Genomic DNA, 26,306 nt, shown 5'->3' on the forward strand with positions numbered 1-26,306 from the left:
CAGTTCAGGCCTCCATCCAGGGGGCAAGGTCAGAGGCCCACAGGTTGCTCTGGGCTCGGACTAAGGCATGAGGCCTCATATAGCGTGAGGGTCAGGTCCGGGCTGCTCTAGGAGGACAGTGGAAAGTCGTGATGTGCATGTGCTTGGAGGGGCCCTGAGGAGACGCATGGTTCCAGGAGGGTGAGGCTAGCTACCTGGCTCCCTGATTTCTCTTCTGACTTTTACCATTTTGTTCTTGAATGTTCCACAGGGCAACAAAAATGTGCAGACAAGACAAGACCTTTGTAAAATAAAATCCCCACATACTGTGAAATCACCCTACACGCCATATTTCTACCCCCAGTAAATGGATCTAAAGAAGCAGGGGAGTGGCTAAGAATTAATAAACCAAGCCAGTCAGGAGAGTCATGGAGTCAGCCTGCTTTTCGCATCGTGGTATCTCTGAGCATGCCAAGCCTAAACTGATCATTCTTTATTGAACCAATACCCATTCACCATGAGGGAAGTGGTTAACGTATTTACCGGCGTATCAGACGACTAGGCATATAAGACGACTCCCTAATTTTGCATAAACATAGGTTTAGGCCTTTATTTGCTGTATCAGACAGAATGTTCCTGTGCTGCAACTGTATGTGCCACAGTGAGCCAATCACAACAAGCAAAGGTTCTAAGGTTATACTGTAATAGACGTCCTCTCTGACTCTGGCCGATCTGAGCAGGCTTTTGACAGTGTAGATTCGGGTCCAGAACATTGTCTCATTTGCATGCATCAAAAGCCTGCTTGGATTGGCTGAGTTAGAGAGGCGGTCCGAGCAGCCTTGCAGTGATTGGTGCGGGATCGAGTTGGAAAATTCGTTTTGTGGCAATATTCAGACAATTTTCGTTTAGCGGCATATCGAAACATTTTTTGGGATATACTCGGCGTATAAGACGACCCCCGATTTTCGGTTGACTTTTTTTTTTTTTTGTTTCAAAAGTTGGCGTATAAGATGGAAAATAGGGTAAGTAGGGGCCTGGAGAGATAGCACAGCGGCGTTTGCCTTGCAAGCAGCCGATCCAGGACCAAAGGTGGTTGGTTCGAATCCCGGTGTCCCATATGGTCCCCCGTGCCTGCCAGGAGCTATTTCTGAGCAGACAGCCAGGAGTAACCCCTGAGCACCGCCGGGTGTGACTCAAAAACCAAAAAAAAAAGAAAGAAAATAGGGTAAGTAATTCAGGTGGGCTTTTACATATCAAAGGGCTAGGTGAAAAGAAAAGAGGAAATTGGGAGAATACCTTGGTTTTGGCTTAATAGTTGGGTGTCATCTTACAGACCTTCCTTTTTTTTTTTTTTTTGGCAGGGGGAGGGTTTGAGCCACTCTCAGTGTTACTCAGAACTGACACCTGCCTCTGTGCTCAGGAATCACATGTGGCAGGGCTTGGGGGACCCTTCAGGGACATGGGGGATTGAACCCCAGGTCAACCATGTGCAAGGCAATGCCCTCTTCTGCTGTATTCTGGCTCAGTGGTGGCCCTGGGTGATTTGGGGGTGATGGTCCAGCTTTACTGCATAATGACTTGAAGGGGCATCAGAGCGGGAAGGAGGCTATGTCTTACAGTGCTTGGACCACAGTGTCCTCACCTGCTGTGTGGCCCCTCCAGGTCTGGGGGTGACATGCAGAGGGGCCCTGGGACCCCAGCCAGAACTATGGGGTGCAAGTCAGCTGCTGGTCTGGAGATGCCCCTGAGACAGATGATAGAGGACAATGTTCATTTCTTCCCCACCTCACCCCTAATCTCTGATGTGTCTGAGAACTGACGGGGAAGGCAGGGAGCTTGTGTTTGGGCTCTGGGCTTCAGGGTCAGCGCTGTGGAAAGTGACTTTCAATATTGCAGCTGACCTGGGGGACCAAATAGACCACTCCGAGCTCTGCCAGGCCTCACTCAGCATCCCTGGAGGGCGGCCAGAGACACATTGGATCCAGATGGATAGTCCTTTTCTTGCCTTCATCCCTTTGAGAGAAAAGATGGCACGCACGAGCCCTCCTTTACTTTTATAATTTTGAATCTGTCATTAAAAGTCCGCCTCTCTTCATGATCTGAGGAGGAACAAAAGACGACAGAGAAAGGGCCGCCAGCTTCATCTGCATTTGCCCTTTGATGTGCTTCTTCATTTCACACAGCTCCCCACTGCAGTGAGACAGGCTGGCCCCGTGTGTCCGTCTGTCCCACTCACCCACCCCCAGTGGAGCCCAGAGCCCTTTTTGGTTTTGGTGCCACACCCAGTGATGTTCAGTGATTGCTCCTGGCTTGGGGGACCATATGGGACACCAGGGGATCGAACCATGATCCATCCTGGGTCAGCCACATGCAAGGCAAATACCCTACCACTGTTCTATCGCTCTGGCCCCTTATACAGTGGGTTTGGCACTGCTTTGCATGTGGACAACCTGGAGTCAATTCTTTTTTTTGGGGGGGAATGGTCATACCTGGTGGTGCTCAAGGGTTACTCTTGGCTCTGTGCTCAGAAATTGCTCCTGGAAGGTATGGGGGATCATATGGGATGCTGGGATTTGAACTGCTATTCGTCCTGAATTGGCTGTGTGCAAGGCAACACCCTACCACTGTGCTATCTCTCTGGCAGAGCCCTTTTCTTGACTATGGCAGCTGGGACCAGCCCTTGATTGGGTCTTCTCATCTGCTGCTTCTCCCATGAAGAAGGAGGTATGCGGGCCCGGAAAGATAGCACAGTGGCGTTTGCCTTGCAAGCAGCCGATCCAGGACCTAAGGTGGTTGGTTCGAATCCTGGTGTCCCATAGGGTCCCCCGTGCCTGCCAGGAACTATTTCTGAGCAGACAGCCAGGAGTAACCCCTGAGCACTGCCGGGTGTGGCCCAAAAACCAAAAAAAAAAAAAGGAAGGTATGCACCTTGGGTGGATTAAACTCTCCCTCCTTCTTTTACTCAGCTTGGACCCTTCCTTGACAATGTGACCCAACAGAGGCACAGAGGGGAAGAGCTAACAGGGGCCAGTAGGGAAGTGGAGGCAGCTGTGGCATATTGAGGCTTCACTCTCAAACAGCAGCTCAAGGACCTTCCGCTTGCTGCGTGGCCAGCACCCATCCATTGGACCTGTCACTACATGTAGCCCAGAGTTCCTAGCAGGGGACCTGCCCAGCCTGTTGGGAGTGAGCATATTTGTTGAGGGGCTGTAGATGGTGAAGAAAGTGGGGCTGAATGGGTGCCTGCTTGGGGGGGGGTGGGCACAGGGGATCTGGAGCCGGCACTGGACCCTCCTGCCCAGTCGGGCCCCGAGACAAGACGAGACGGAGGAAAACAATCCAGGGATTCACAGAAGGAAAACAACACCAGGAGGAAGAGGAAGCCATGGTCCGGGTGGACCTGCCTTCAAAGGTCTGCGGCCCGTCCGTCTCCAGCGAGGGGCTATGGAGATCAATAAACAGACGCTTCAAAGGCGGCCTCGGCCACAGGGCGAGCAGGGCGAGAAGGGACGCGGCTTCCTGCCATTCTTGGGGCCGCCAGGGGCTCGTATCCGGCCTCCAGGCTCAGGTGCTCAGCAGAGCATCTGGGCATGAGCCCTATTTTAAGCTCCTTTGACCATCATGACCCCACATGGGGCATCCTGGGTCCCCTGATATACCTACATGGGGAGCCAGGGGTGTCAGGAAAAGGCCAGGACACCTCAACCGGCAGCATGAGCCTTCAGGTTGGGGTTGGGGATTCTGAAGGTCACCCCAGGCTTCTTTCCATTCCAGACTCCCAGCAGTCCCCTCACTCTGAATCTACCCAGGACTCGGTATTTTCTTTGCCCTGCAATGGATTTGGCAGGTGGAGCGTCCAAGACTCACTCGAGACACTCTTGTTTTCTGCTGTGTGTGTGACTGGCTGTCACAGAGATGGGAAGAAGTCAGGACAAACTTGTGGAAGCAGCTGGGAGAAAGTGTAGCAGGGAAGGTGCTTGCTTTGCAAGCAGCTGACTCGGATTTGATCCCTGGCATCCCGTATGGTCTCCCGAGCCTGCCAGGAGTGATTCCTGAGTTCGGAGCCAGGTGTGGCCCCCAAACTAAAACAAATAATAATGAATGGTGTTTATCATTCACCCCAAGGAGAAGACATTTCCCTAAGAGCTAGTCTCAGGCAGGAGCTGGCAAACAGTCCTTATCTCAACCCCCAAGTGCTTGCTCAACAAATAGTGCCTATGGAACAGGACACATCTGAGACCCAAGTACTCTTTTTTTGGTCTTTGGGTTGCACGCTGTGGCGCTCAGGAGTTACTCCTGGCTCTGCACTCAGAAATCGCCCCTGGTAGGTTTGGGGGACCATATGGGATGCCGGAAATTGAACCGGGGTCTGTCCTGTGTTGGCCACGTGCAAGGCTAACACCCTACCACTGTGCTGTCGCTTTGGCCCCCAGGAACAAATATTAGAGCAGAGAGGGCACTTGCCCTGCAGGTAGCCAACCCGGGTTTGATCTCCAGCATCTCTTATGTTCCCCCAAGCACCACTAGGAATGGTGCTGAGTGCAGAGCCAGGAATAGAACCTGAGCGTTGCAGGGTGTGGTCTGCCCCCAAAAATTAATAAAGAAAATAAATAGTTCTGGCAATGTTCCTTCACTGAGGTTCCAGGAAAAGCACTGCCTTGGTGAGGCAGGTGGGCAGCCGGGGGCCGGCGAGACAGCACAGAAGGTCTAAAGGCATTGGCCTTCCATGTGGCCGATCCTAGTTGGAATTCCCAGCACAGCCCATAGGGGCCCATCCCTGAGCATCACCAGGAGTGACCCCTGAGAACAGAGTTAAGAATAGCCCCCAAGCACTAACAAGTGCTGAAGCGAAAGCCTCATGCCCCAGTCTCAAGGGATTTCGGGGACACGAGTCTGGAAGCAAACACTGACACAACAATTAATGCACACAAGGTTGAAGAGAAAAGAAGAGGTTTGGGAAACTTCTACAAGCTTTCTGCTCACTGGCAAAAGATATCAGCAAGGGGCAGGAGAGATAGCACAGTGGTAGGGCGGTTGCCTTGCGTGCAGCCAATTCAGGACAGACAGTGGTTCGAGTCCCAGCATCCCATATGGTCCCCCGAGCCTGCCAAGGGCGATTTCTGAGCCCAGAGCCAGGAGTAATCCCTGAGCATTATCAAAGATAAGATTTTCAGAAATGTGGGACCGGTGAGGTGGCGCTAGAGGTAAGTGTCTGCCTTGCAAGCGCTAGCCAAGGAAGGACCGCAGTTCGATCCCCCAGCGTCTCATATGGTCCCCCCAAGCCAGAGGCGATTTCTGAGCGCTTAGCCAGGAGTAACCTGAGCATCAAATGGGTGTGGCTCAAAACACCAAAAAAAAAAAAAAGATTTTCAGAAATGTTATGCAATGAAAGAGTGCCTGTATCATTTCCCAGACAAGTCCCAGCTGAGAGTTTCTTGTTGCCATTAGGGCTCCCCTGTGTGCACCCCATCCCCACCCCCAGCCAGCACCTACCCCTTTGCATCCCTCTGGACTGTGGTCACAGCTCTAGCAAGACTTGGGTCTTTGTTCCCAGTGGACAAGGCCCTGATGTTCCCTTACAGAAGAATCACCTCGAGGGACACCAGCAGTACGCCAGGCTTGTGCCTGATCCATTTCTGTTTTATTAGGCTTCTAGGACACATTATGGATATTTTCACCTAGTGCTGACATGTCTTATGGAACTGGGTTGTGGATCAAGTTTGGAGCCAGAGAGGTGCTCCCCTAACAATCTGGCTGGTTTGGGCATCTAGCAGAGGGTCTCCCCAGCCCCACTCTGGAGTAACCCACTCAATGTGACCTAACTCTCCTCTACCACCCTCCAGATTATAAAAATGATTAGATGAACCTGAGAGATTGTGAGGGAAAGCTGCCTGTCTTTTGGGGAGGGGGGTTGGGTCTCACCTGACGGCCCTCAGGGTTTACTCCTGGCTCTGTGCTCACAAATTACTCCTGGCAGACTCAGGATATGGATTCGGGATTCTGGATATGGGGTGCCAGGATTCAAACCAGGGTCCATCCTGTGTTGGCTGCGTGAAAGACAAACACCTTACCGCTGTGTTATTGCTTCGGCCCCTGCTATCTTCTCTTTTGGGGGTTATTCCTCTCCCATGGTTAGGATTGAACTTGAGACCTCGTGCTCCAACCCTCTGAGCAATCTTTCTAGCACCTCGTTCTTTTTTTTTTTTAACTTTATTTAAAAATTGTGGTTTCCAAAGTTGCTTACTTACTTACTATACAGTTGTTTTAGGCAGTCATGTTCCCACGCCGATCCCACCTTCAGTGTGACCTATCCACCCTAATCCCCACTTTGACACCACCCCCAAGCCTGCCCCCTTAGCAGGCGCCAAATAATTACTTGTCACAACTCAATGGCTAATAGAATTATTGAAAAAAATTACTTGATGGGTCAGAGCAATAGCACAGTAGTAGGGCATTTGTGTTGCACACGGCAGACCTGGGGCAGAATCAGTTCGAACCTCTGCATCCCATATGAACCCCGTGCCTGCCAGGAGCAATTTCTGAGCACAGAGCCAGGAGCAATTTCTGAGCACAGAGCCAGGAGTAATTCCTGAGTGCTGCAGGGTGTGTCCCAAAACATCCACAAAAAATACTTGCATAGAAGAAAATCTGTGTGAATTGTTCTGTCTCACAATGGAGTCTCTAAGTCCTTGTCTGAGGGTTGGCAGAGCCTTCAGTGTTGTTGTCTCTGCTTATTGACTTCCCTGTTCTTTTCCTATCTCCTTTTTTTCTTTCCTATCTCCTTTGATGTCTCCTATGGAGGTGTCAATGTTGAGGAATTTGGCTTGTGGGCTCCGGGAACCCCAGGATCTGTAGACATGGGCCTAAGAGCTGACATGGCTGCAGTTGTGGGAGGTGTGTGTGTCTCCCAGGGCTTACAGAAGTATTTGAGGCAGGGAGCTGCCAAAAAGACTTTCCGAAAGACTCCAGAGTTTTCAGCTCCAAACTGATGTCCCAGGAGTTTTTATCAAGCCAGTTCCTGTAGACATGAGTCATGAAGCAGTGAGGTTGGGCCTTCGGCATTGCAGCGGCTCTGGGGAGTGGATGCAGCTGCCTGGGCTTCAGCAGGGCAGGGACTAGGCACCCCAGGTTTTCATCCCAAAGACTGGTAGCAGCTAGTTAATGGCATCACCTCTGAGATTAGTGAATCTGGCTGGCCCCTCATTCTTTTTGGTTTCTTTGTTTGTTTTGGGATTTTTAATTTGGGAGGCCACACCCAGCAGTGCTCAGGGGCTACTGCTGGTTCTGCACTCAGGATTCACTACTGTCTGTGCTCGAGGCACCCTATGGGACATCAGGGATCGAACCCTGGTCAGCCACTTAAGAGGCAAGTACCCTTCCTGCTGTAATATGTCTCCTGCCTCTTTCCCTGAGTTTTTGTTTTGTTTTTGAACTTCACCCTGTGATGCTTAGGGCTTACTCCTGGTTCTGCACTCAAGAATCACTCTTGGCTGGCCCGAGGACCATATGGACGTGGGGTTAGAACCCAGGTCAGCCACAGTGCAAGGCAAACGCTCTCCCTGCTGTGCTATTCTAGCCCCATCTTTCCCTGTTTGTTTTTTTTTTTTTGGTCTTTTTGTTTTTCGTTTTTCGTTTTTCGTTTTTTTTTTTTTTTTTTTGGTTTTTGGGTCACACCCGGCAGTGCTCAGGGGTTACTCCTGGCTGTCTGCTCAGAAATAGCTCCTGGCAGGCATGGGGGACCATATGGGACACCGGGATTCGAACCAACCAGCTTTGGTCCTGGATCGGCTGCTTGCAAGGCAAACGCCGCTGTGCTATCTCTCCGGGTTTCCCTGAGTTTTTAATAAACCAAGAAGTCAAATGGCTTTTCCCTGAGCCACCTGGAGACTGGACATGTTTGAGCCCATCTCTGCAGGTCCCAAGAGCCTTCTCCATCCATGAACATGACTCTCAGCTAGAACGAGGTCTCAAGGGGTGGGAGCATGCACTTTGCATGCAAGTGTCCTGGGTTTGATTTCCCTAAGCACCCATAGGAGTGCCCCCTTCCCAAACCCACCTCCCCAATAAAAGAGAAAAAAGGAAAGGAAATACTTTGAGCCCAGTGATTTTCTCCAAAGTCAGAGAAGCACTTGTAGCATCAGAACAGCCCTTTAACTGTTCTGTATTTTTTTAGATTTATTTAAACACAGTGGTTTGCAAAGTTGTTCATTGGACAGTTGTTTCTGTTGTTCCATGTTCCAACACACATCCCACCCCACTATGATCTTCCCTCTATCTCTATCCTTGTCCCCAGTGTCCCACCCCTTCCCCAAGTCTGCCCCTTGGCAGGTACAAATAATTTACTTAAAATTGCTTGTGAGGACTCAGTGGTAATGGAATCATTGAGGGGAAAATAAAAAACTTCATTAAAAGAAAATTTGTGAAAATTGTCATATCCCACAATGGGGTCGTTATGTCATTTTCTGAAGGTTTTACTCAGCCGTTTGTTGCTAGTCGAGCCTTTGGTGTTATTGGTTTTGTGTGTTCGCCTTAGGTGGTTTCTGTGATCATTTCACACCTCACTTGGTGCCTTCCTACCAGGATGTCAGTACTGAAGAGTATGGAGGTGTCATGTACACAGATGCCCTTTCCAGGAGCTGGAGGGTCTGTGGGCCGATGAGCAGACGTGGTGGTGATTGTGGGTCGTGGATGTGGCTGCCAAGTTTGCTGGGAAATACGGAGGCTCAGGGGAGAGGTGGCCTGCCCTGACTCCCAAAAGATCCCCCAATATAGCATACATGGAGATTTTAATGGTTAGGTCAAGTATCTGCAGAGATCAGTGGAAAAGCGGAAATGCTGAAGCTTCGACAGAGTGAGGGTTTTTACCTGATCTGGCCCCTCCCAAGGCGAGACCTTTAACCAGTATTCAAGTGGTTCTTGCCCTAGTCTTGCCTTTGGATGGTGTGTATTATCTAATTCAGGAACAACGACATGGGGGGGGGGGGTCAAATAAATTTTAATTATGGGACTGGAGTGATAGTGCAGCGGTAAGGCATTGGCCTTGCATGCAGCTGACCCAGGACGGACCTGCATTCGATTCCCAGCCTCCCATATGGCCCCCCAAAGCCAGGAGGGATTCCTGAGTGCATAGCCAGGAGTAGCCCCTGAGTGTCACCGGGTGTGGCCCAAAAACCAAAAACCAAGATTTTTTTTTTTTTTGGCCCACACTCAGTGATGCTTAGGGTTACTCCAGGTTCAGGGCTCAGGGCTCACTCCTGGCAGTGCTAAGGGGACCATATGGGATACTGAGGATCAAACCCAAGTCAGTCACATGCAAGGCAAATACCCTCCCAGCTGCTGTGCTTGCTATCTTATTGCTTTGGTCTGGGGTCAGATAAGCTAACACTAGCGAAACCACAGACTCTAGACCACTCCTCACACTTAGGCAAGCCACAGATGCCTGTTGCTGATCTAAGCTTGGTCCAGGCTCACTTATTCCCTTCCAGTCCCCAGAACCCAGGTCAGAGTCAGGGTGGCAGCTGGCCGGGGTCTCCTGGCTTCTGTCCTCATCTGTATTCACAGATATTGTCTGTCTGTCTGCCTGCCTGCCTGTCTTTCTGTCTGTCTGTCTGTCTGTCTCTGTCTGTCTGTCTCTCTCTGTCTCTCTCTCTGTCTCTCTCAATCTCTCTCAATCTCTCTCTCTCTGTCTCTCTCTCTCTGTCTCTCTCTCTGTCTCTCTCTCTCTCTCTCTTGGCTTTTGACTACACTGGCAGTCTGGCAGTGCTCAAGGTTTACTCCTGGCTCCGTTCTCAGGAATCACTTCAGGCAGATTTTTGGGGTTCCCCGTAGAGTGCCAGGTGCCAAACCCCAGTTGACTATATTACAAAGCAAATGCCTTAATATCGGTGCTGTCTTGGGTCCTGGTGAATATTCTTTTTTGTTTGTTTGTTTTTGGTTTTTGGGCCACACCCGGCGTTGCTCAGGGCTTACTCCTGGCTGTCTGCTCAGAAATAGCTCCTGGCAGGCACAGGGGACCATATGGGACACCGGGATTCGAACCAACCACCTTTGGTCCTGGATCGGCTGCTTGCAAGGCAAACGCCGCTGTGCTATCTCTCCAGGCCCATGGTGAATATTCTTAGGAGGGTTAGGCACAGGGACATCTAGCACGAGTCACTGTCACCAGGTGGACTCTTCTCCAGCCAAATAATTTGGAAAATGTTGGGGGCTCCTTAGGAGAATACCACTGGAGGGGATGTGCAAAGTGAGCTGGGAAAGGAGAGGAAGGTCGAGGCAGGTAGCCACACAACCTTAGGAGGATCTGGCAGATATCTGGGTCCACTCCCCACCACAGGGTCTCCTCACTCTGGGGGTGCAGAAAACTGGGTATAGGTTAGCAGGAATAGGCAGTTTTCTGGGCTGTCCTGCTTCCTCTCACAACCCCTCAAAGCCTGTGCAAATGTGTGTGTGTGTGTGTGTGTGTGTGTGTGTGTGTGTGTGTGTGTGTGTGTGTGTGTGTGTGTGTGAGACACAGCCCCTCCACTCCAGAGGAGCCAGGCCTGAAAGAGAAGAGAAGGAGGTTTTGGTATATTCTGTCTCCTGCACCTCGTTTTTGGCAGTTCACAGCCAAGGATGTTTGAATCCACATTGCAAAATACAGATTTTTGTAGTCTCCCTTGGTTGGTTTTACTTCATGTGGGAAGTTTGTGAACATAGGCAGATGCATGTTCAGGCTTTTATAGACCTGTGCAAGCCAAGTTTTTTTTTTTTTTTTGCCATATGGAATTTCTCCATCTGTAGGGGAGAGGGTGGGGGTGTTAGGATCGTGGCTTGGTATCCCCTGCCCCCATCTCTTTATTGAAGGGCTCGGAGAAGCCTATAACTTGTCAACTCCATAAAATGCATCTTAAAGTTTATAAGCACTTTCAAGGCAGCTCACAACCCCCATGCCCAGTTGTCTTCCTCTCGTAAAGCCCCCATATGCCTCAAATATGAAATTCTCCCGCTGGGTGAGGCCAGTCGCTCGTGGACCCCACATCTGCCTGTGAATGGATTGGGGACCTTCATGGGGCAGCAGGCAAGAACACTAGAGCGCCAGGTTATTAAGCTCAATATAAAATCAGCTGGGGCTGGAGCAATAATACAGTAGTGTGGACTGTCTTGCATGTGGTTGGCCTGGGTTCAATCCCCAGCATCCCATATGGTCCCCCTGAGCACTGTCAGGAGTGATCCCTGAGTGCAGAACCAGGAGTAACCCCTGAGCACCAATTGGCGTGTGTGTGTGTGTGTGTGTGTGTGTGTGTGTGTGTGTGTGTGTGTGTGTGTCTCCCCTCTCTTTCTCTTTCTGATTAATGCTTTCCCTCTCCAGAAGTCAGGTGACCATTTATTCTTCTTTATCTTGTTCTTCTCCTTTACTGCTCAGAGACATATGCTTATGTCTAGATGGGTTATGTCTAGAACTAGACTAGATGAGTTGAATTCTGCACCTCTTTGCTTGACTCTGGAAAGGACCAAACTCCTTCCCTGCCTTGCTTGTCCAAGAAACTGGTTCTGTGACAACCAGCTCCACTGGAACCCCGGCCAGAGCTGGGATCCATCATCCTTCCCCCTAATGTTACCCAGATAAACAATGCTGGGCTTATGGAGACAGGGATGGGGCAGCGGTGAGGGAACCCTAAAAATAGCAGCACCTCCCTCTGATGCCTCATTTATATAACTGCTTCTACAGCATTTCCTGTGCTGTCCTCCAAGCTGGTGTCTGCCTTGCAAGTGCTAGCCTAGGACGGACAGTGGTTCAATCCCCCTGCGTCCCATATGGTGCCCCAAGCCAGGAGCGATTTCTGAGCGCATAGCCAGAGTGTCACCCCTGAGTGTCACTGGGTGTGGCCCCAAAAAACAAAAACAAATTTACACAGTGCTTTAAAAAGGTGCCTTGTGGGCTGGAGAGATAGCACAGCTGTAGGGTGTTTGTCTTGCAAGCAGCCTATTCAGGATGGATAGTAGTTAGTTCAAATCCTGACATCCCATATGGTCCCCTGTGCCTTCCATTTCTGAGCACAGAGCCAGGTGTAACCCCTGGGCGCTGCTGGGTGTGACCCAAAAAACAAAATAAAGATACCTTCTCACTGGCTTAACCAAATCCCTGGTGAATTTGTAATTATACAGAAAAACATCCTGGACATAGATGAGAAACTGCCAATGTCACATTGTTCATCCTTGAGGACAATGCTGTTTTGGATCTATATTAGTGTCTCCAGCTCGTTCAAAAAGAAAAGCAGTGACTTGTCACAGTTTGAAGGTGTCCCTTGGACTCATGATCCAGTGGGGGTGGGTACATGGAATGTGGGGCCCTGAGGGTGGCATTGCCACTGATGCTGGGAAATTTATATACCTGCAGTGCAGCCCGCCTACTTCCCTCCACTCTAATTTTTTGTTTTTGTTTTGGCCCACACCTGGTAGTGCTCAGGGGTTCCTCCTGGCTTTGCACTCAGGAATCACTCTTGGGCTCAGGGGACCCTATGAGATGCTGGATGCTTCATGCAAGGCAGACACCCTTCTCTTTGGCCCCGACTTACTCCCCTTCTTCATTGCAAACTGCACTCAGAACCCCACCATGCTAAACTGGGTAGGGCCTGCACCCCGCAAACGAATTGCCTGTGTCAGAGCCTTGCATGGGCCCCTTACTGTGCCCCAATTCGCTCACTTCCGCTGACATCAGTTGGTTTCCTTCCATTGCTCTGGTTTTGGGGAGCCACACCCCACAGTGCTCAGGAATCACCCCCCTCTCCATAGCAAAGCTCTGGGTGATCCTGTTGCGTGCTGGGGAGGCAGCAGGAACCACTCATGTGCAAGGCAAGCACTTTAGGCCCCATCTTTTCCTTCTGGCCTCCTTTCCTTCATTTCTGAGGTCTGAAACTCAAGGGATCTAGATGCTGGTGAAGAAGAGGAGCCCGGGGAAGTCCTGCCCATGTGACAAAATGTCTCCCCCAGCCTTATCTCCCACATATCGAGGGGAAGGCAGAGTGCAGGCAGGGACAGGGGAGGTCCTTGTGCCTCCCAAATAAGAACAGTTCAGGTTTTTTGTTTGTTTGCTTTTTGGTGGATATGCCTGGGATTGAACCCAGGGCCTCGTACATGCAAACAATTCAGTATTTTTGGTTGGCTTTTTGGGGCCACTCGTGGTGACTGTGCTCAGGGCTCTGTGATCACTCCTGGTGAGGACTGTAGAGGGTATTGGGGATGGAACCTGGGTCCTGCAAGGCAATTGCCCTCCCCACTGGCACACAGGTCATTGCACTGGCTGAGCACGTGGCTGACCTCTCCTGGCTTGTCTGTGCCCTGATGTTCATCCCTAGCACCCTCAAATGAGCAAATAAAAATACAGGAGAGACAGGGCTGGAATGATAGGACAGTAGGGAGGGTGTTTGCCTTGAATGCAGCCGATCCAGGTTCGATCTAAGGTATCCCATGTAGTCCCCACATCCTGCCAGCAGGAATCCCTGAGCACAGAGCCAGGAGCCCAGAGCACCTTCTGGTGTGGCCCCAAACCTAAAACCAAACAAAACAATACGTGGGAGGGGGCTGGCGAGAAGGTCCTGGAGTTAAGGTACCTGCCTTGTGTCCAGCAAACCCACGTTTGGATCCCTGTACCACATAGGGCCCCTGAGCACCTCCAGGAGTCATCCCTGAGCATGGTCAGGAGTGATCCCTGAGCACCTCCAGGCATGGCCCCAACTCAAACCAAAACCAAGTAGAAAGGTCTCAACAGTCATGGGGGTGGGGTCGTGTGTGTGTGTGTGGGGGGGGGGGAAATGATTGAGGATCTTTGGGGTATGTGTGTGGCGACTCTTGTATCCCCAGATTCTAGAGTATTGCAAACTGTGATAAACTCCTGGTATGGAGATGGGCACATGAATACCAATGGGCACGAGCCGGAAGGATGGTGCTTCCTGGTGCCCCACGGGCCTTTCCCTGATGAACATGAGAAGGACACAGGCTATTACTCTTGGAGCCTCAGATGTGGGTTTTCGCCTCTGGTGTCTTTGCTGCCCTTGTGGGCCTCATGCTGGTCTCTTCCTGTCGGTGTTCAGGGGTCACTCCTGACTTTGTGCTGAGAAATCACTTCTGCCAGGTTTGGGGGACCCTGTGGGATGCTGGGGACTGAACTCAGGTTGGCCACATGCAAGGCAAACAAACAAATGCCCTCTCTGCTAGGCTTTCATTCCGATTCCTGTTCATGGTTTTGGTTTGTTTGTTTGTTTGTTTTGTTTGGGGGCCACATCCAGCGGTTGCTCAGGAGTTACTCCTGGCTCTGTGCTTAAAATTGCTCCTGGCAGGTTCAGGGGGCCATATGGGATACTGGGAATCGAACCCAGATTTGTCCCTAGTCGGCCACGTGCGAAGCCAACACCCTACCACTGTGCTATCGCCCTGTTAATGGTTTTCTAAGTCACATTTAGTATAATGACCCAAACTCCACACGGTTGCATTTGTAGCTGCTGTGGGGTGTCCTGTTGGGATACCCCCCTGAGCTGGGGGGGGGGAGAGTTTAGACCATAATAAGCCATACACTCTCCACCTCACCCCCCACATTCATCCCCTATTCTTGTCCTGATGATAGTTTCCTGCTTCAAGATCTGATGTTCTTGTTCTAAAATCTAGAACTTTCTCCTTTCCTGACATGTCCATCACCTCTGTGTGTCTCTCCAGGGAGACAGGGTCCTGGGAGAATCCTTTCTGCAGAGCTTCCTTGCCACACCCTTGGGCTGTGGCTCCAGAGCTGAGAATCTAAACTATTAACTCACTCTCCTGCCTTTGCTCCCAGTGTCAAATTTTGTGATAACAGTGCTAATGGCTGAGCGGCTGAATTTGTGCAAAGTGCATCGCAGCAATTTGCACCTTACTGTTGCTTTGCCTATTTGGGGGGTAGGTGGGTTTTTTGAGGGGGTGGGAGTTGTGAACGCATCACATCCACTGTGCATGCACGCCCCTGATTTATGAACTTCCCCTGTGCACGCCTCTCCACCTCATTAACAGCGCGGGTTTACGCATGCAGCATTTATTTGGTTTCTGTATTTGGGTTGGAGACATTCATTTTGCTCTTAATAAGAGTTGTTGAGTGCTAAAGATTTTAGGACATTCTTTTGACCATTAGAGAAGCATTTTGCAAACGGAAGCTCTTAAATTAATAGCTGCTTTTTTTTTCTTCAAATTTTTCTTAAGTCATTTTTTGGGGGGAGGTGGGGTGGGTGGGTTGGTAATGATGAATAACTCCTGTGGTGTGTAGTTTGTCAGAAACTGAGTCCAGTTGGATTGGGGGGAAGGGGAGATCTTTAATCTTGGTTCCAGTGGCAGAGAAGCCTGATTTGCATGTTTGTCTGGTCTTGAAAACGCAGCTCCCAGTCCTGGGAAGAATAGGTGGCTGTGTGTTGGGGTCTGCTTCGCCTCACATCTGCTTCAGGTAGCTTCCAAGTGTTCCTGATTAACCCTCCAGCCAAAGTCCAGGAGCGAGGGTTTCCAGCTCAGGACTGCAGGCTCCACAGTGCTGCAAGAAGCTATTTGGATTAATTCCACAGATTCGTTACTTGGGTTTCAGGCCCCTTTAAAAAGCAATACATATATATTTTAATATATAAATATAAATTATTATATGTAATGTTATATGCTATAATATTCTATTACATATATATATATTTTAAAGGATAGTTAACAAAAACTGAACCCAGGACTGGAACGATAACACAGTGCATAGGACATTTGCCTTGCACCCAGCCAACCTGGGACCAACCTAGCTTTGATTCCAGGCATCCCAGATGGTCCCCGGAGTCTGCCAGGAGCAATTTCGCAGTGCAAAGCCAGGAGTAACCCCTGAGTGCCAACGGATATGCCCCCCTCCCCCGAAAAAAAAAAAAAACAAAACAAAACTGAACCCAGCTCTCAAAATTTTATCCCTTGGTTTCAAGAGTTTTTCTGGACTTTTTAAGAAACCCCCTGCTGACGAGCAAAAAAGAAAACAAACCCAATTTACAAAGGACCCTCATCTCTATCCATCTCTATCCTCCGAACTAGATCATCCTCTCCTCGACACCCCATCTTCTGCTCCCATTCCTTCGCTTTCTTGCCTGTGGCTACATTTCTATCTCGGCATCAATTAGCACCGTGATTTATACAACAAGCGAGCCGTTTAGAGGTAATGGGACACAATTAACATCTCATTCCCCCATAAAGGCCCTGCTAAGTACCTCAGCCCGGCCTGGAATGGAAATGAGTGTTTGTCCTGATTCATCTGCTCTGTGATGTGAAGTGGGCCCCACATTGGAGCTGCTCCCGCCATTAATCTAATTATAGATCGCTGCAAATCAAGTGCCGGGAGCTCAGAGAGGGAAAGGAAAATAGCCCTTTTTGGGGAGGGGGGAAAGGGGGTGTTCTTTAGCCTGACTCTGAAGCATTTGCTGGGCAGTTCTGTGAAAGGGGCATCGCTCTAACCCTCTGGCCGCCTGTTGCATCTCTCCTAAATCCGGCTGCGTAGGGGTTAATGGGGCTGGAACTGCACCTAGGGGGCCTGGTGGGAGAATGGTTGTGCAGTCCCATTCCAGGATGTGTCCAAATTGCTGGCCACCCGGACACCCGGCCTCTGAGTCTTCCCCGACTGCTGCCAGCTCCCCCGTATACCTCCCAGGCCACAGCTGTCACAGGAGCACCCCACAGACTTGTGCCCAGAGGAAAGATGGCCATCCACTTCCCATCAGCTTCATCCAGCGTTGCTTTGCTTTCTCAGTGTATCTGTGGCCCTCAGGGCTGTGAGCACAGCTAAGCATTGCTCTGCAGCAGGGGTGCTGGGAGAAGGAATGTGGTTTTGGGGGTGTGGCCTTGGTGCTGGGGCAGAGAGGCTATGGGAGAAAACCCCCACTGTGGGGGCCTCTCACCAGGTGTCCCCACAAACTGCCATGGCTCAGTGTTTGCCCTTGTGGGAGAACCCAATGCCCTTCCTTATCTGGGCATGTTCCGAGACTGATCATTGCAGGAAGGATGACCAAAGGGGCAGCCAGTGATGGGCTCCCAAGTTGGTCAGCTGTAGGCCTCGAAGGAACCAGTTTCCCTGAGCCTTGGGTGGCTGAGAGTCCACAGAGAGCTGCACCCAGGAACTGCCAGCATCTGCCCTGTGCCAGCTTGCCTCAACAGTCAGTCAGTGCCACTGTCCTGCTCAGAGTGTATCCCACCCACCCCGTGTCCTGCCTCTCTCCTCACCTCTACTGGGTGTCTTACTAGGGCTCCTTTTCCTTTCTTCCTGTTTTCCAGGCTTCCGGGGAGATGTTTTCTATATCTTTTTTTAAATCCCTCCCCACTCTTTTTTGTATTTTTTTCCTTTTTATAGTTATAAAGTTGTTCATGATCGGGGCCGGGAAGGTGGCGCTAGAGGTAAGGTGTCTGCCTTACAAGCGCTAGCCAAGGATCAGGACCGTGGTTCGATTCCCCGGCGTCCCATATGGTCCCCCCAAGCCAGGGGCGATTTCTGAGCACATAGTCAGAAGTAACCCCTGAGCGTCAAACGGGTGTGGCCCAAAAACCCAAAAAAAAAAAAAAAAAAAGTTGTTCATGATCGAATAATGTCCAACACCCTTCACCAGGGCACATTCCCCACCATGAAAGTCCTCAGTTTCCCTCATACCCTCCCTCCTGCCTGCCTCTGCGGCAGATTTTTTTTTTTTTTTTTTTTTTTGGTTTTTGGGCCACACCCTGTGACGCTCAGGGGTTACTTCTGGCTATGCGCTCAGAAGTTGCTCCTGGCTTCTTGGGGGACCATACGGGACGCCGGGGGATCGAACCGCGGTCCGTCCTAGGCTAGCGCAGGCAAGGCAGGCACCTTACCTCCAGCGCCACCGCCCGGCCCCAACGCGGCAGATATTTTACTCTCTCCTCCTCCCTCTTCTCTCTCCCCTGTCTGTGTCTCTTTCTCCCTCTCTTCCCTGTCTTCCTCTTTCTTCCTTATTCCTTTTAGACACTGTGGTTTGCAATATTGTGACTGAAGGGGGTACCATGCCTATCCCTTCCCCTCCTTTCAGCACCCAGTTCTTGGCCAGAGGGATCGTTTCCATCTCTCATTGTCTTAGTGGTCCCTTCTCTGCCCTCACTGCACTCCCCCGCTTTTTGTGACAGACTTCCTTCCATGGCCTCCACTCTGTTGTCTCTGGATATATCTCACAAATGAGTGCGCCGTCCTATGTCTGCCCTTCTCCCTCTGACTCATTTCACTCAGCGTGATACTCTCCAGATCATCCATGTAAAAGCAAATTTTGTGGCTTCATTTTCCCTAACTGCGGGAAGACGTTTTCTCTTGAGAGACTGTTTTCTGTGGCAGCTCCCACGAATCCCCAGACTTGAGTGATTTTCCTGTACCTAGGTCATGCCTTGTGTGGGCTAAGGCCAGGCAGAGAGAGTCCTTGGTTGTGGGTGACTGAGTCTGTTCTGACTCACACACCGAGGGGTGTTTTCTCAGACTTGGATCATGGGACACAGTTTGGCCAGGTCTGAATGGCTGCTCAATTTCAGCACCTGTCCCCACCCCCACCAAATAAATAGCTTCTGACCCTCCAGGCAGATGGTCCTCTTGTCCTGGAGAGAATATTCTAGCTGCTTCTAGAAATTTTCCTTTCCATCCTGCCTAGCAGGCCTTTAGCATCTCGGGCTTTCACCTCCAGGACATTACCTGGCTAGTTTTGAAACCATATAGCACAGCGGTGGGGCGCTTGCCTTGCATGTGGCCAACCCGGGACAGACCCAGGTTCGATCTCTGGCATCCCATAGGCTCCCCGAACTGCCAGGAGCGATTTCTGAGTGCAGAAGCTGCCAGGTGTGGCCCAAACACCAAAAAGGAAAGAAAAACAACCACAACTTAAGAGGCTTGAGATCTCCCCAGGGAAGTCTCAGAGAACCTTCTAGGGGTATTCATGGCGCACTATCAAGCACTTCCTGAAGTTTCCCCACTAGCCCTCTGGCCCCTGCTCGCCTGGACCCAGAGGAACCCATAAATAGTTCTCTCCATGGGCTTTGAAAGTCTGAGTGACATTCTTCCAGGAGGCGCTTTCTAGGGCCTTCGGCTCCTCTGGCTCTTCTGACGCTCACTGGGCAGGGCAGTGCATTCCGGTCTGTAGGCCAGAGCGCTCTTCCTCCCTCCTCCTCCTCCTCCCTGTGGAGGAAGAGCCCCGTGGGCTTGTTTTCCTTAGAAGGCCTGTTTGTGGGGGCAGGCCGGAGGGGTCAGCGCTGACATCAAAGGTGATCTTAAAAGGGGAGCCTTCTCCTCGCCTCCTTTTCATACTCCGAAAGGTCACTTGCAAGCCAACTCTTTGCTCTCCGGCCTCTCCAGAGGCATGGAGCCCTTGTTATTTTTTTTTCCCCCCTGTGATTACAATACCTCACCTCTTCGCGCCCCCCCAACCCCCCCCAAAAAAGACAGATTTAAGAACAATAAACAAATACAAAAAGAAAAGGAACATCTCGTCAGTCACAAAGAGCGCGTGAAGGCTAATCTGGTGGCTCCTTCACATCTCGGGCCAAGCCAAGCCGGAGCCCTACGGAGAAAGGAATCCTGGAGTGGGGAAAATAGTGCAGAGATCCAGTTTTCCGGCAGGATCCTGTCTTTTTTTTTTTTTTTTTTTTTTAATTTTTGTGGGGAAGAGGAGCAGCAGAGGCAGAGACACAGAGATGACAGGGCCCAGTCTGAGAGAAGTGTCATTTCTAGTGGATAAAGTTTGAGATGGTCCAGAATCTCTCTATGCCAGGGCTCTCAAACTCAGTTTACCTGGGGGCCACAGGAGGCAAAGTTGGGGTGAGACAGGGCCACATAAGGGATTTCACAAAAAGAAAAGTAAGCGAATAATCACGAATAATGCGATATTTGAAGGCTGGCCACGGGCCACAAAATGTTGTACGGAGGGCCACAAACGGCCCGCAGGTCGCGAGTTTGAGACCCCTGCTCTAGGCCTCATCCAGCCTCTTGGCTACAATGAGCTGCCCCGGATGGGTCCCTCTTACCCACCGCCCCAGCTGAGTTTCACCCTCGGTCCTTCAGATGATGCCAAGAGGCAGAATAAGGACAGCAAAGGCTCTTGGGCCACAGAGACAGAGCCTGTCTGGGGGAAGCCAAGCCTGTGCAGACCACCTGTAGCTTCTTTCCTTTTTTTGCTTTTTGGAGGAGTACATGGCCTTGCTCATGGGTTACTCCTGGCTCTGTGCTTAGAAGTTGCTCCTGGCAGGCTCCGGGGACCATATGGGATGCGAGGGACTGAACTGGGGTCCATCCAGGTTGGCCACAGGCAAAGCAAATGCCCTGCTTTATGGCTTCTGGTGTAGAGAGGTGGGCACAGAGAGAGCCAGAGGCTTCAAAGGAGTGTGGTTCAGTGCAGCCATTCTGTTCTCTTGGTCAGTGTCTCCCCTGCATTAGATCTAATGCAGATTTAGAGTTACCGTCCGTCCGTCCATCTGTCCATCTGTCCCTGTCCCCTTGTCCCCACTGATGAGAAACCACCTCCCCGCTGTTACAGCAAGTTTTGAGACCCACAGTGAAGGTCTTCCCAGGTGTTAGTCCTCCTCCTGACGTTTTGTGACTTTGATAACACAGGTGCATCTTATTTATTTGTGGGGGGAGGTTGGGTCACACCCATTGGTACTCTACACTCAGGAATCACTCCTGGCGGTGCTTCAGGGACCAAAGGGGATGCCAGGGATGAACCTAGGTCCGCTGTGTGCAAGGCAAATGCCCTCTCCGCGGTGCTCCTGCTCCCTCAGATATATTTGAACAGGAGCAGGAAAGGTTGGAACTGTGCTGGGGCTCCACTCAGACGCGGCAGACTTGGTGACAGCAGAACTTGAGTTCCGGACATGGGGTAACACCAAGATGTTGTTAATCGTTCTGGGGTGTGTGTGGGGGGGGCATCAGAGCTCTTCAGGGGGCCCCACCCCTTTACTCCAGTCCAGGAAGTGATGCTGAGCTGTGTCCTGCCCTGCCTTGGCACACACAGCTTACTCTTTTGCTCCTGGGCACCCTGATGCCCCCAGGAGGTTTTGACCCTTCCAGAAGCTTTTTCAGAATGAGATGGAGCAGCCTCCATGGGGATCATACCAGAGGAACATGTAACAGGGGCCAGCCCCTCATCTTGGGGTACTGGCTGTCCCCCACACCCTGTACCATGTCCTCATATTATTTCATTTTATCTCTTTTTTCTCATTGGCTAAAGCTTGGCTCCAGATTCTTTCCAAAGATATAGGCTCTCTGCACCCAGATTCTCTGCACGCTGCACCTTCTGGGCTGTTCTGGGCTATTCCAGGCTGGGGAATAGGCCCAGAGGATTTTGCATACAAGCGGTTCGACTTGGTTCCCTGGAGCACTGCATGTGGGAGTATCCTCCAAGTATGGCCCCCAAACCACCGCCACCATAAAGCAATGGAGCATGTTCTGCTTGTCACTAAACATCCCTGATTTTGGTGCTCAGGCTATACCCAGCAATGCTCAGGTCTTTTTTTGTTTTTGTTTTTTTTTTGTTTGTTTGTTTTTGTTTTTGGGTCACACCCAGCAGCGCTCAGGGGTTACTCCTGGCTCTATGCTCAGAAATCGTTCCTGGCAGGCTCGGGGGAACATATGGGATGCTGGAAATCAAACCCGGGTCCTTCTCAGGTCGGCCCCATGCAAGGCTAATGCCCTACCACTGTGCATTCAGTCAGGCCCCTGATTCTTGGGTCATCACCCAAAACGCAGCTCTGCACCTGGCAGCCTATACCCAGGGACCCTGCACATCTCACAATCGATCCTCATTCTTGGGGCTGGCTGGAGGCAGAAGGCCTGAGGCTTCCTGTCCCGTGTCCCTGAGTACGTGTGTCGGAGAACACCGTGTGGCCTGTATCTGGCCGAAAAGCACTAGCTTTTCCCATCTCTTGCCATTTGGGGAGACTAAATTCCCGGGTTGGCCGAACCCAGCCCTGATCTCCTTTGTCTTCCTAAGGGCGCGGTGTAGTCGCCTGCGAGGGCATCATGGCTCTCTGCTGCCATCTACCGGCCTGTCGCCCCTGAACAGTGTGGGGACCAGGTCCTGGGGGGCCTGGGGAGGGGGTGTTGGACCTTGTCGGTGCCAACTAGGCTCCCTAAGGTTTGGGCAATGTGTTTCTCGAAGATAAAGATGGGTCTCTGCTCTCTGTCACTTGTTCCCTGCTGCCATTTTTGAGAAATGTATTGCAAACTTGGGCAGAAGCTAAGATGTCAATTATTATGTCTTTTCTTTTATCTTCTGGTTTTGTTTTTGTTTTGGGGTCACACCTGGCGGCACTCAGGGCTTCCTCCTGGCTCTGCACTCAGAAATTGCTCCTGGCAGGCAAGGGGAACCACATGGGATGCCGGGATTAGAACTACTGTCCGTCCTGGGTTGACTGTGTGCAAGACAAACACCCTGCCGCTGTGCTATCTCCCTGGCACTCTTTTTTCTTTTTGTAATTTTTTTCCCCTTCCTTCTCTTTCTAGTACAACGTGTACATCCTGAGCAAGATGGCAGCTGAGCTGAGCCGGTTCATGCTGGAGAAAGTGGCGGAAGATACCAGCAGTATCCTGCGTTCGCCCATGCCCGGTGTGGTGGTAGCAGTGGCCGTTCAGCCTGGGGATATGGTGAGGAACAGAGGGGACAGGGAGAGGACAGGCTGGCCTTGTGGGGGACATGGGGCAGGGTCAGTGGCAGGTCCCGTGTGTGGCCCTCCCGGGTCTCACAGTCCCCTTCTGCTCTTGGAGCATTTCAACATCAGCAGAATGTTCCTGAGAATTGGGAGTCACTTTCTGTTGCCTCGTGCTTTCTAGAATCGGTTTGGGGGACATATCCGGTGACTCTCAGGGCGTGCTGAGTCCTTTTGGACTTGAGGGGACCCAATGGGATGCCTGCCAGGGCTTGAATTCAGATCAGCCTAGTGCAAGGCAAGCACTCTGCTGCCCACTGTGCTGTTGCTCCTTCCCAAATGATCTTTGTCAATGGTATCAAGTGATCATTCCTGAAATTGCTAAGAGTGTTCGGGAAACTGACTCGGTCCATGCTGGACTTTTCTAGAACAGCCTGGAAGTGGCTGGGCAGGGGACAGTGTTATTGGGTGCCATCTTCCTGCTGGAAAGGGGGCCGGGATGATGCTAGTGAAGGCAGGGGTGTACCTTCATCCTAGCGTCTTCTTGTCAAAGCATTGCAGGGGTGTGTGTGTGGTGGTGGTGGGGAGCAGGGGGTCACAGAAGAGTTTCCGGGTCATCCCCTTCTGAACTCCCTCCCCTACCCCCTTTCCACATCCTAAGCAGGGGTACAGCACCTGTCTTGCTGTGTGTGTGTGTGTGTGTGGTCCCGGGTTCCACCCCAAGACTGTAGGAAACAATCAGAAAGTTCAGAGCAGCCCAGAACCTTCTAGTGACTAGAGGAGGGTTTGGGAAAAGATAGGTTTGTTGCTGCTGCTGCAAGTTTTCTGGAAGCCGCTCACTGAAGCTGTGAGCTGCCATCCTGAGCTTAATTGTGGGGCTTTAATTATGGGATCTCGTGTGTGTGTGTGTGTGTGTGTGTGTGTGTGTGTGTGTGTGTGTGTGTGTGTGTGTGCGCGCGCGCGTTTTAAAGCCTTTAATGGAAACGTCTCTTTCCTGACACCTGGGCAGAGTTAGGAGCAGGGGGTGGGGGCTGTTGAGAGTCTGGGCTGGGATGTGAGGGGAGGTGGCTGGCTCAGAGCCCCTCAATGCATCTTCCACCTTCCTCCGTTCCCTGCGTTTTCCTTGCATGCAGAAGGACGGTGGTTCGAACCCAACATCCCATATGGTCCCCCGAGCCTGCCAGGAGCGATTTCTGAGCACAGAACCAGGAGGAACCCCTAAGTGCCACCATATGACCCAAAAACAAAAGAAAACAAAAGAACCAGCACCCCAGGCTCAACACGGGTTGAGTGATGTTGCTGAGAGCTGGCAGGGCCTTTCTGTCTTCCTGAGGACATTGTGGATTGGGGGGGGGGGGGGATCCACCATAGCTCAACAGGCTCCCAGCCTGTGCCCCTCACCCAAGCTCCTGGCCACTGGCACATACAGCCTTGGTCCCCCCTTTGGCTGCAAGGTCCTTTGGTCCCTGTAGGACTTTCTCTCATAGCCTGTGTTAAGTCTCTGGCTTTCTCCCCTACACATACACTTCTCTCTCATACTCATTTTCTTGCTTTCTCTCTTGCTCTCTTTTTTTTTTGGGGGGGGGTGGTTAAGGGACACACTCAGCAGCATACAGAAATCATCCTGGCAGGCTCCGGAGACCTTTATGGGTAGCCGGGGATTGAACCTGGGTCTGTCCCCACCCCCACCCCCGTCAGCTACTTGCAAGCAAGCCCCCTACCTGCCATGCTATCACTCTGGCCCCTCTCTTTCTCTCTGTCTCTCTATGTTTCTCACTCGCTCACTAGCTTTACTTTCTTGCTCTCCCACTCCCTCATTCCTCTTGCCGAAACCCCAGAGCCTACCTGAAGCCGATCCGTGTCTTGGAGGCTCCTAAATGATCCTCTGGAGTTCAGCTCTGGAGGTCCCCTTGCACCCCGGTGGGATCATCGGGGGTGGGGTGGAGAATCCTGGCTGTTCTCAGGGTTTTTTCCAAGCTCATTCAGTGATCTCTATATTACTTTTCTTTTCTTTTTTTTTTTTTTTGGTTTTTGGGTCATACCGGCGGCGCTCAGGGGTTACTCCTGACTCTACGCTCAGAAATCAAAATTGCTCCTGGTAGCCTCGGGAGACCATATGGGATGCCGGGATTTGAACCACCATCCTTCTGCATGCAAGGCAAACGCCATACCTCCATGCTATCTCTCCAGCCTCATTTCTTTTCTTTTCTTTTCTTTCTTCATATTTTTAACTTTTCTCTTTAGGGACAACACCTCCTGGTGCCTAGGGGCCTCCCAGATCTTTGCTCAGGGGGTGAGTCCAGGCAGTATTTGGAGGACTTCATATTGGTGTCCAGGATCAAATCTACAACTCATGTATACAGTCTTCTCTCTCTCTCTCTCTCTCTCTCTCTCTCTCTCTCTCTCTCTCTCTCTCTCTCTCTCTCTCTCTCTCTCTCTCTCTCTCTCTCTCTCTCTCTCTCTGTCTCTCCTCTCCTCTCTCTCTCACCCCAAAGTCACTTTTTTATGATTAAGAACCTGTAAGAAGGGCTGGAGAGATAGCATGGAGGTAAGGCATTTGCCTTTCATGCAAGAGGTCATCGGTTCGAATCCCAGCGTCCCATATGGTCCCCCGTGCCTGCCAGGAGCAATTTCTGAGCATGGAGCCAGAAGTAACCCCTGAGCACTGCCGGGTGTGACCCAAAAACCACAAAAAAAAAAAAAAAAAAAAAAAAAAGAACGTGTAAGAAACAAAAAAAAAAAAAAAAAAAAAAAAGAGGAAGAATTAAAAAAATCTAAAAAAAAAAAAAAATTAAGACAGGAGGAAGACTTAATCCCCAGAACCACCTAGTCACTCAGAAACCAGGCACAAGCACCTGGAACCACAAAGTCTCATCAGAAAGAAACTGACAGTGATTTTGTTTTTAATCAGCTTTTTTTTTTTTTTTTTTAAATCTGCCTTCTGAACATATTTCTACAATGACCAATTCTCATTACATTTAAAGCTACTCCCCACCATCCTTTTTTGTTTGTTGTTTTTTGGGGGCCCACACCCAGTTGTGCTCAAGGATCAACCCATATGGACTTGGGGGGCCCTATGGGATGTCGGAGATCAAACCCTTAGCTGTGTATGAGGCAAGCATCCTCCCTGCTGTGCTATCACTCTGGCCCCGGGGGAAAAAATAATCAACCCTTTTTTAGAGTTCCAGTGTACATTTAACTCTGTTATCATCACAACATATTGAAACTGAGTTTCTGAAACTTCTCTATGCTTTTTTAACCAATTAGGAAAACCAGACACTCTTTCAGCTAACGCTGGATGTTTTCCCAGCACAAGGGGCTACAGCAGCAGAAACTGTTGCACACATTTCCTTTTGACTTTGGAGTAATTAAAAAAACAAACAAACAAACAAAAAAAACCCATAGGGTTCCCCAAGCCAGGAGCAATTTCTGAACATATAGACAGGAGTAACCCCTGAGCATCACCAGGTGTGGCCCAAAAAAAAAAAATAGTGAGGGCCAACTGGACAGCTGGGAGGCATTCCAAAGAGTTCCTTGAGCACTGCCAGGAGTGATTCTGAGTTACAGAGCCAGGAGCCACCCCTAAGCACCACCAGGTATGGCACAAAACCAAGAAAGTCCCTCTGCCTTTTGTTGTCAGAAACAAAATGAAAACACGTGACACCTTAGACTATTTTTTTGTTTTGTTTTGGGACCAC

The 26,306-nt window shown here is 50.8% G+C and overlaps 1 protein-coding gene across 1 annotated transcript in view; it reads left to right on the forward strand.

The window, feature by feature from the left end:
* Nucleotides 1-26,306, forward strand: part of PCCA (propionyl-CoA carboxylase subunit alpha) — a 263,459-nt gene that overhangs the window by 226,895 nt on the left and 10,258 nt on the right. Inside the window, exon 22 of the mRNA XM_049778616.1 lies at nucleotides 22,466-22,606. Within this exon, the coding sequence (XP_049634573.1) occupies nucleotides 22,466-22,606 (141 nt within the window). The remainder of the gene's footprint in view (nucleotides 1-22,465; nucleotides 22,607-26,306) is intronic.

The sequence above is a fragment of the Suncus etruscus genome, chromosome 8 (assembly GCF_024139225.1).
Source record: "Suncus etruscus isolate mSunEtr1 chromosome 8, mSunEtr1.pri.cur, whole genome shotgun sequence".
Lineage (NCBI taxonomy): Eukaryota > Metazoa > Chordata > Mammalia > Eulipotyphla > Soricidae > Suncus > Suncus etruscus.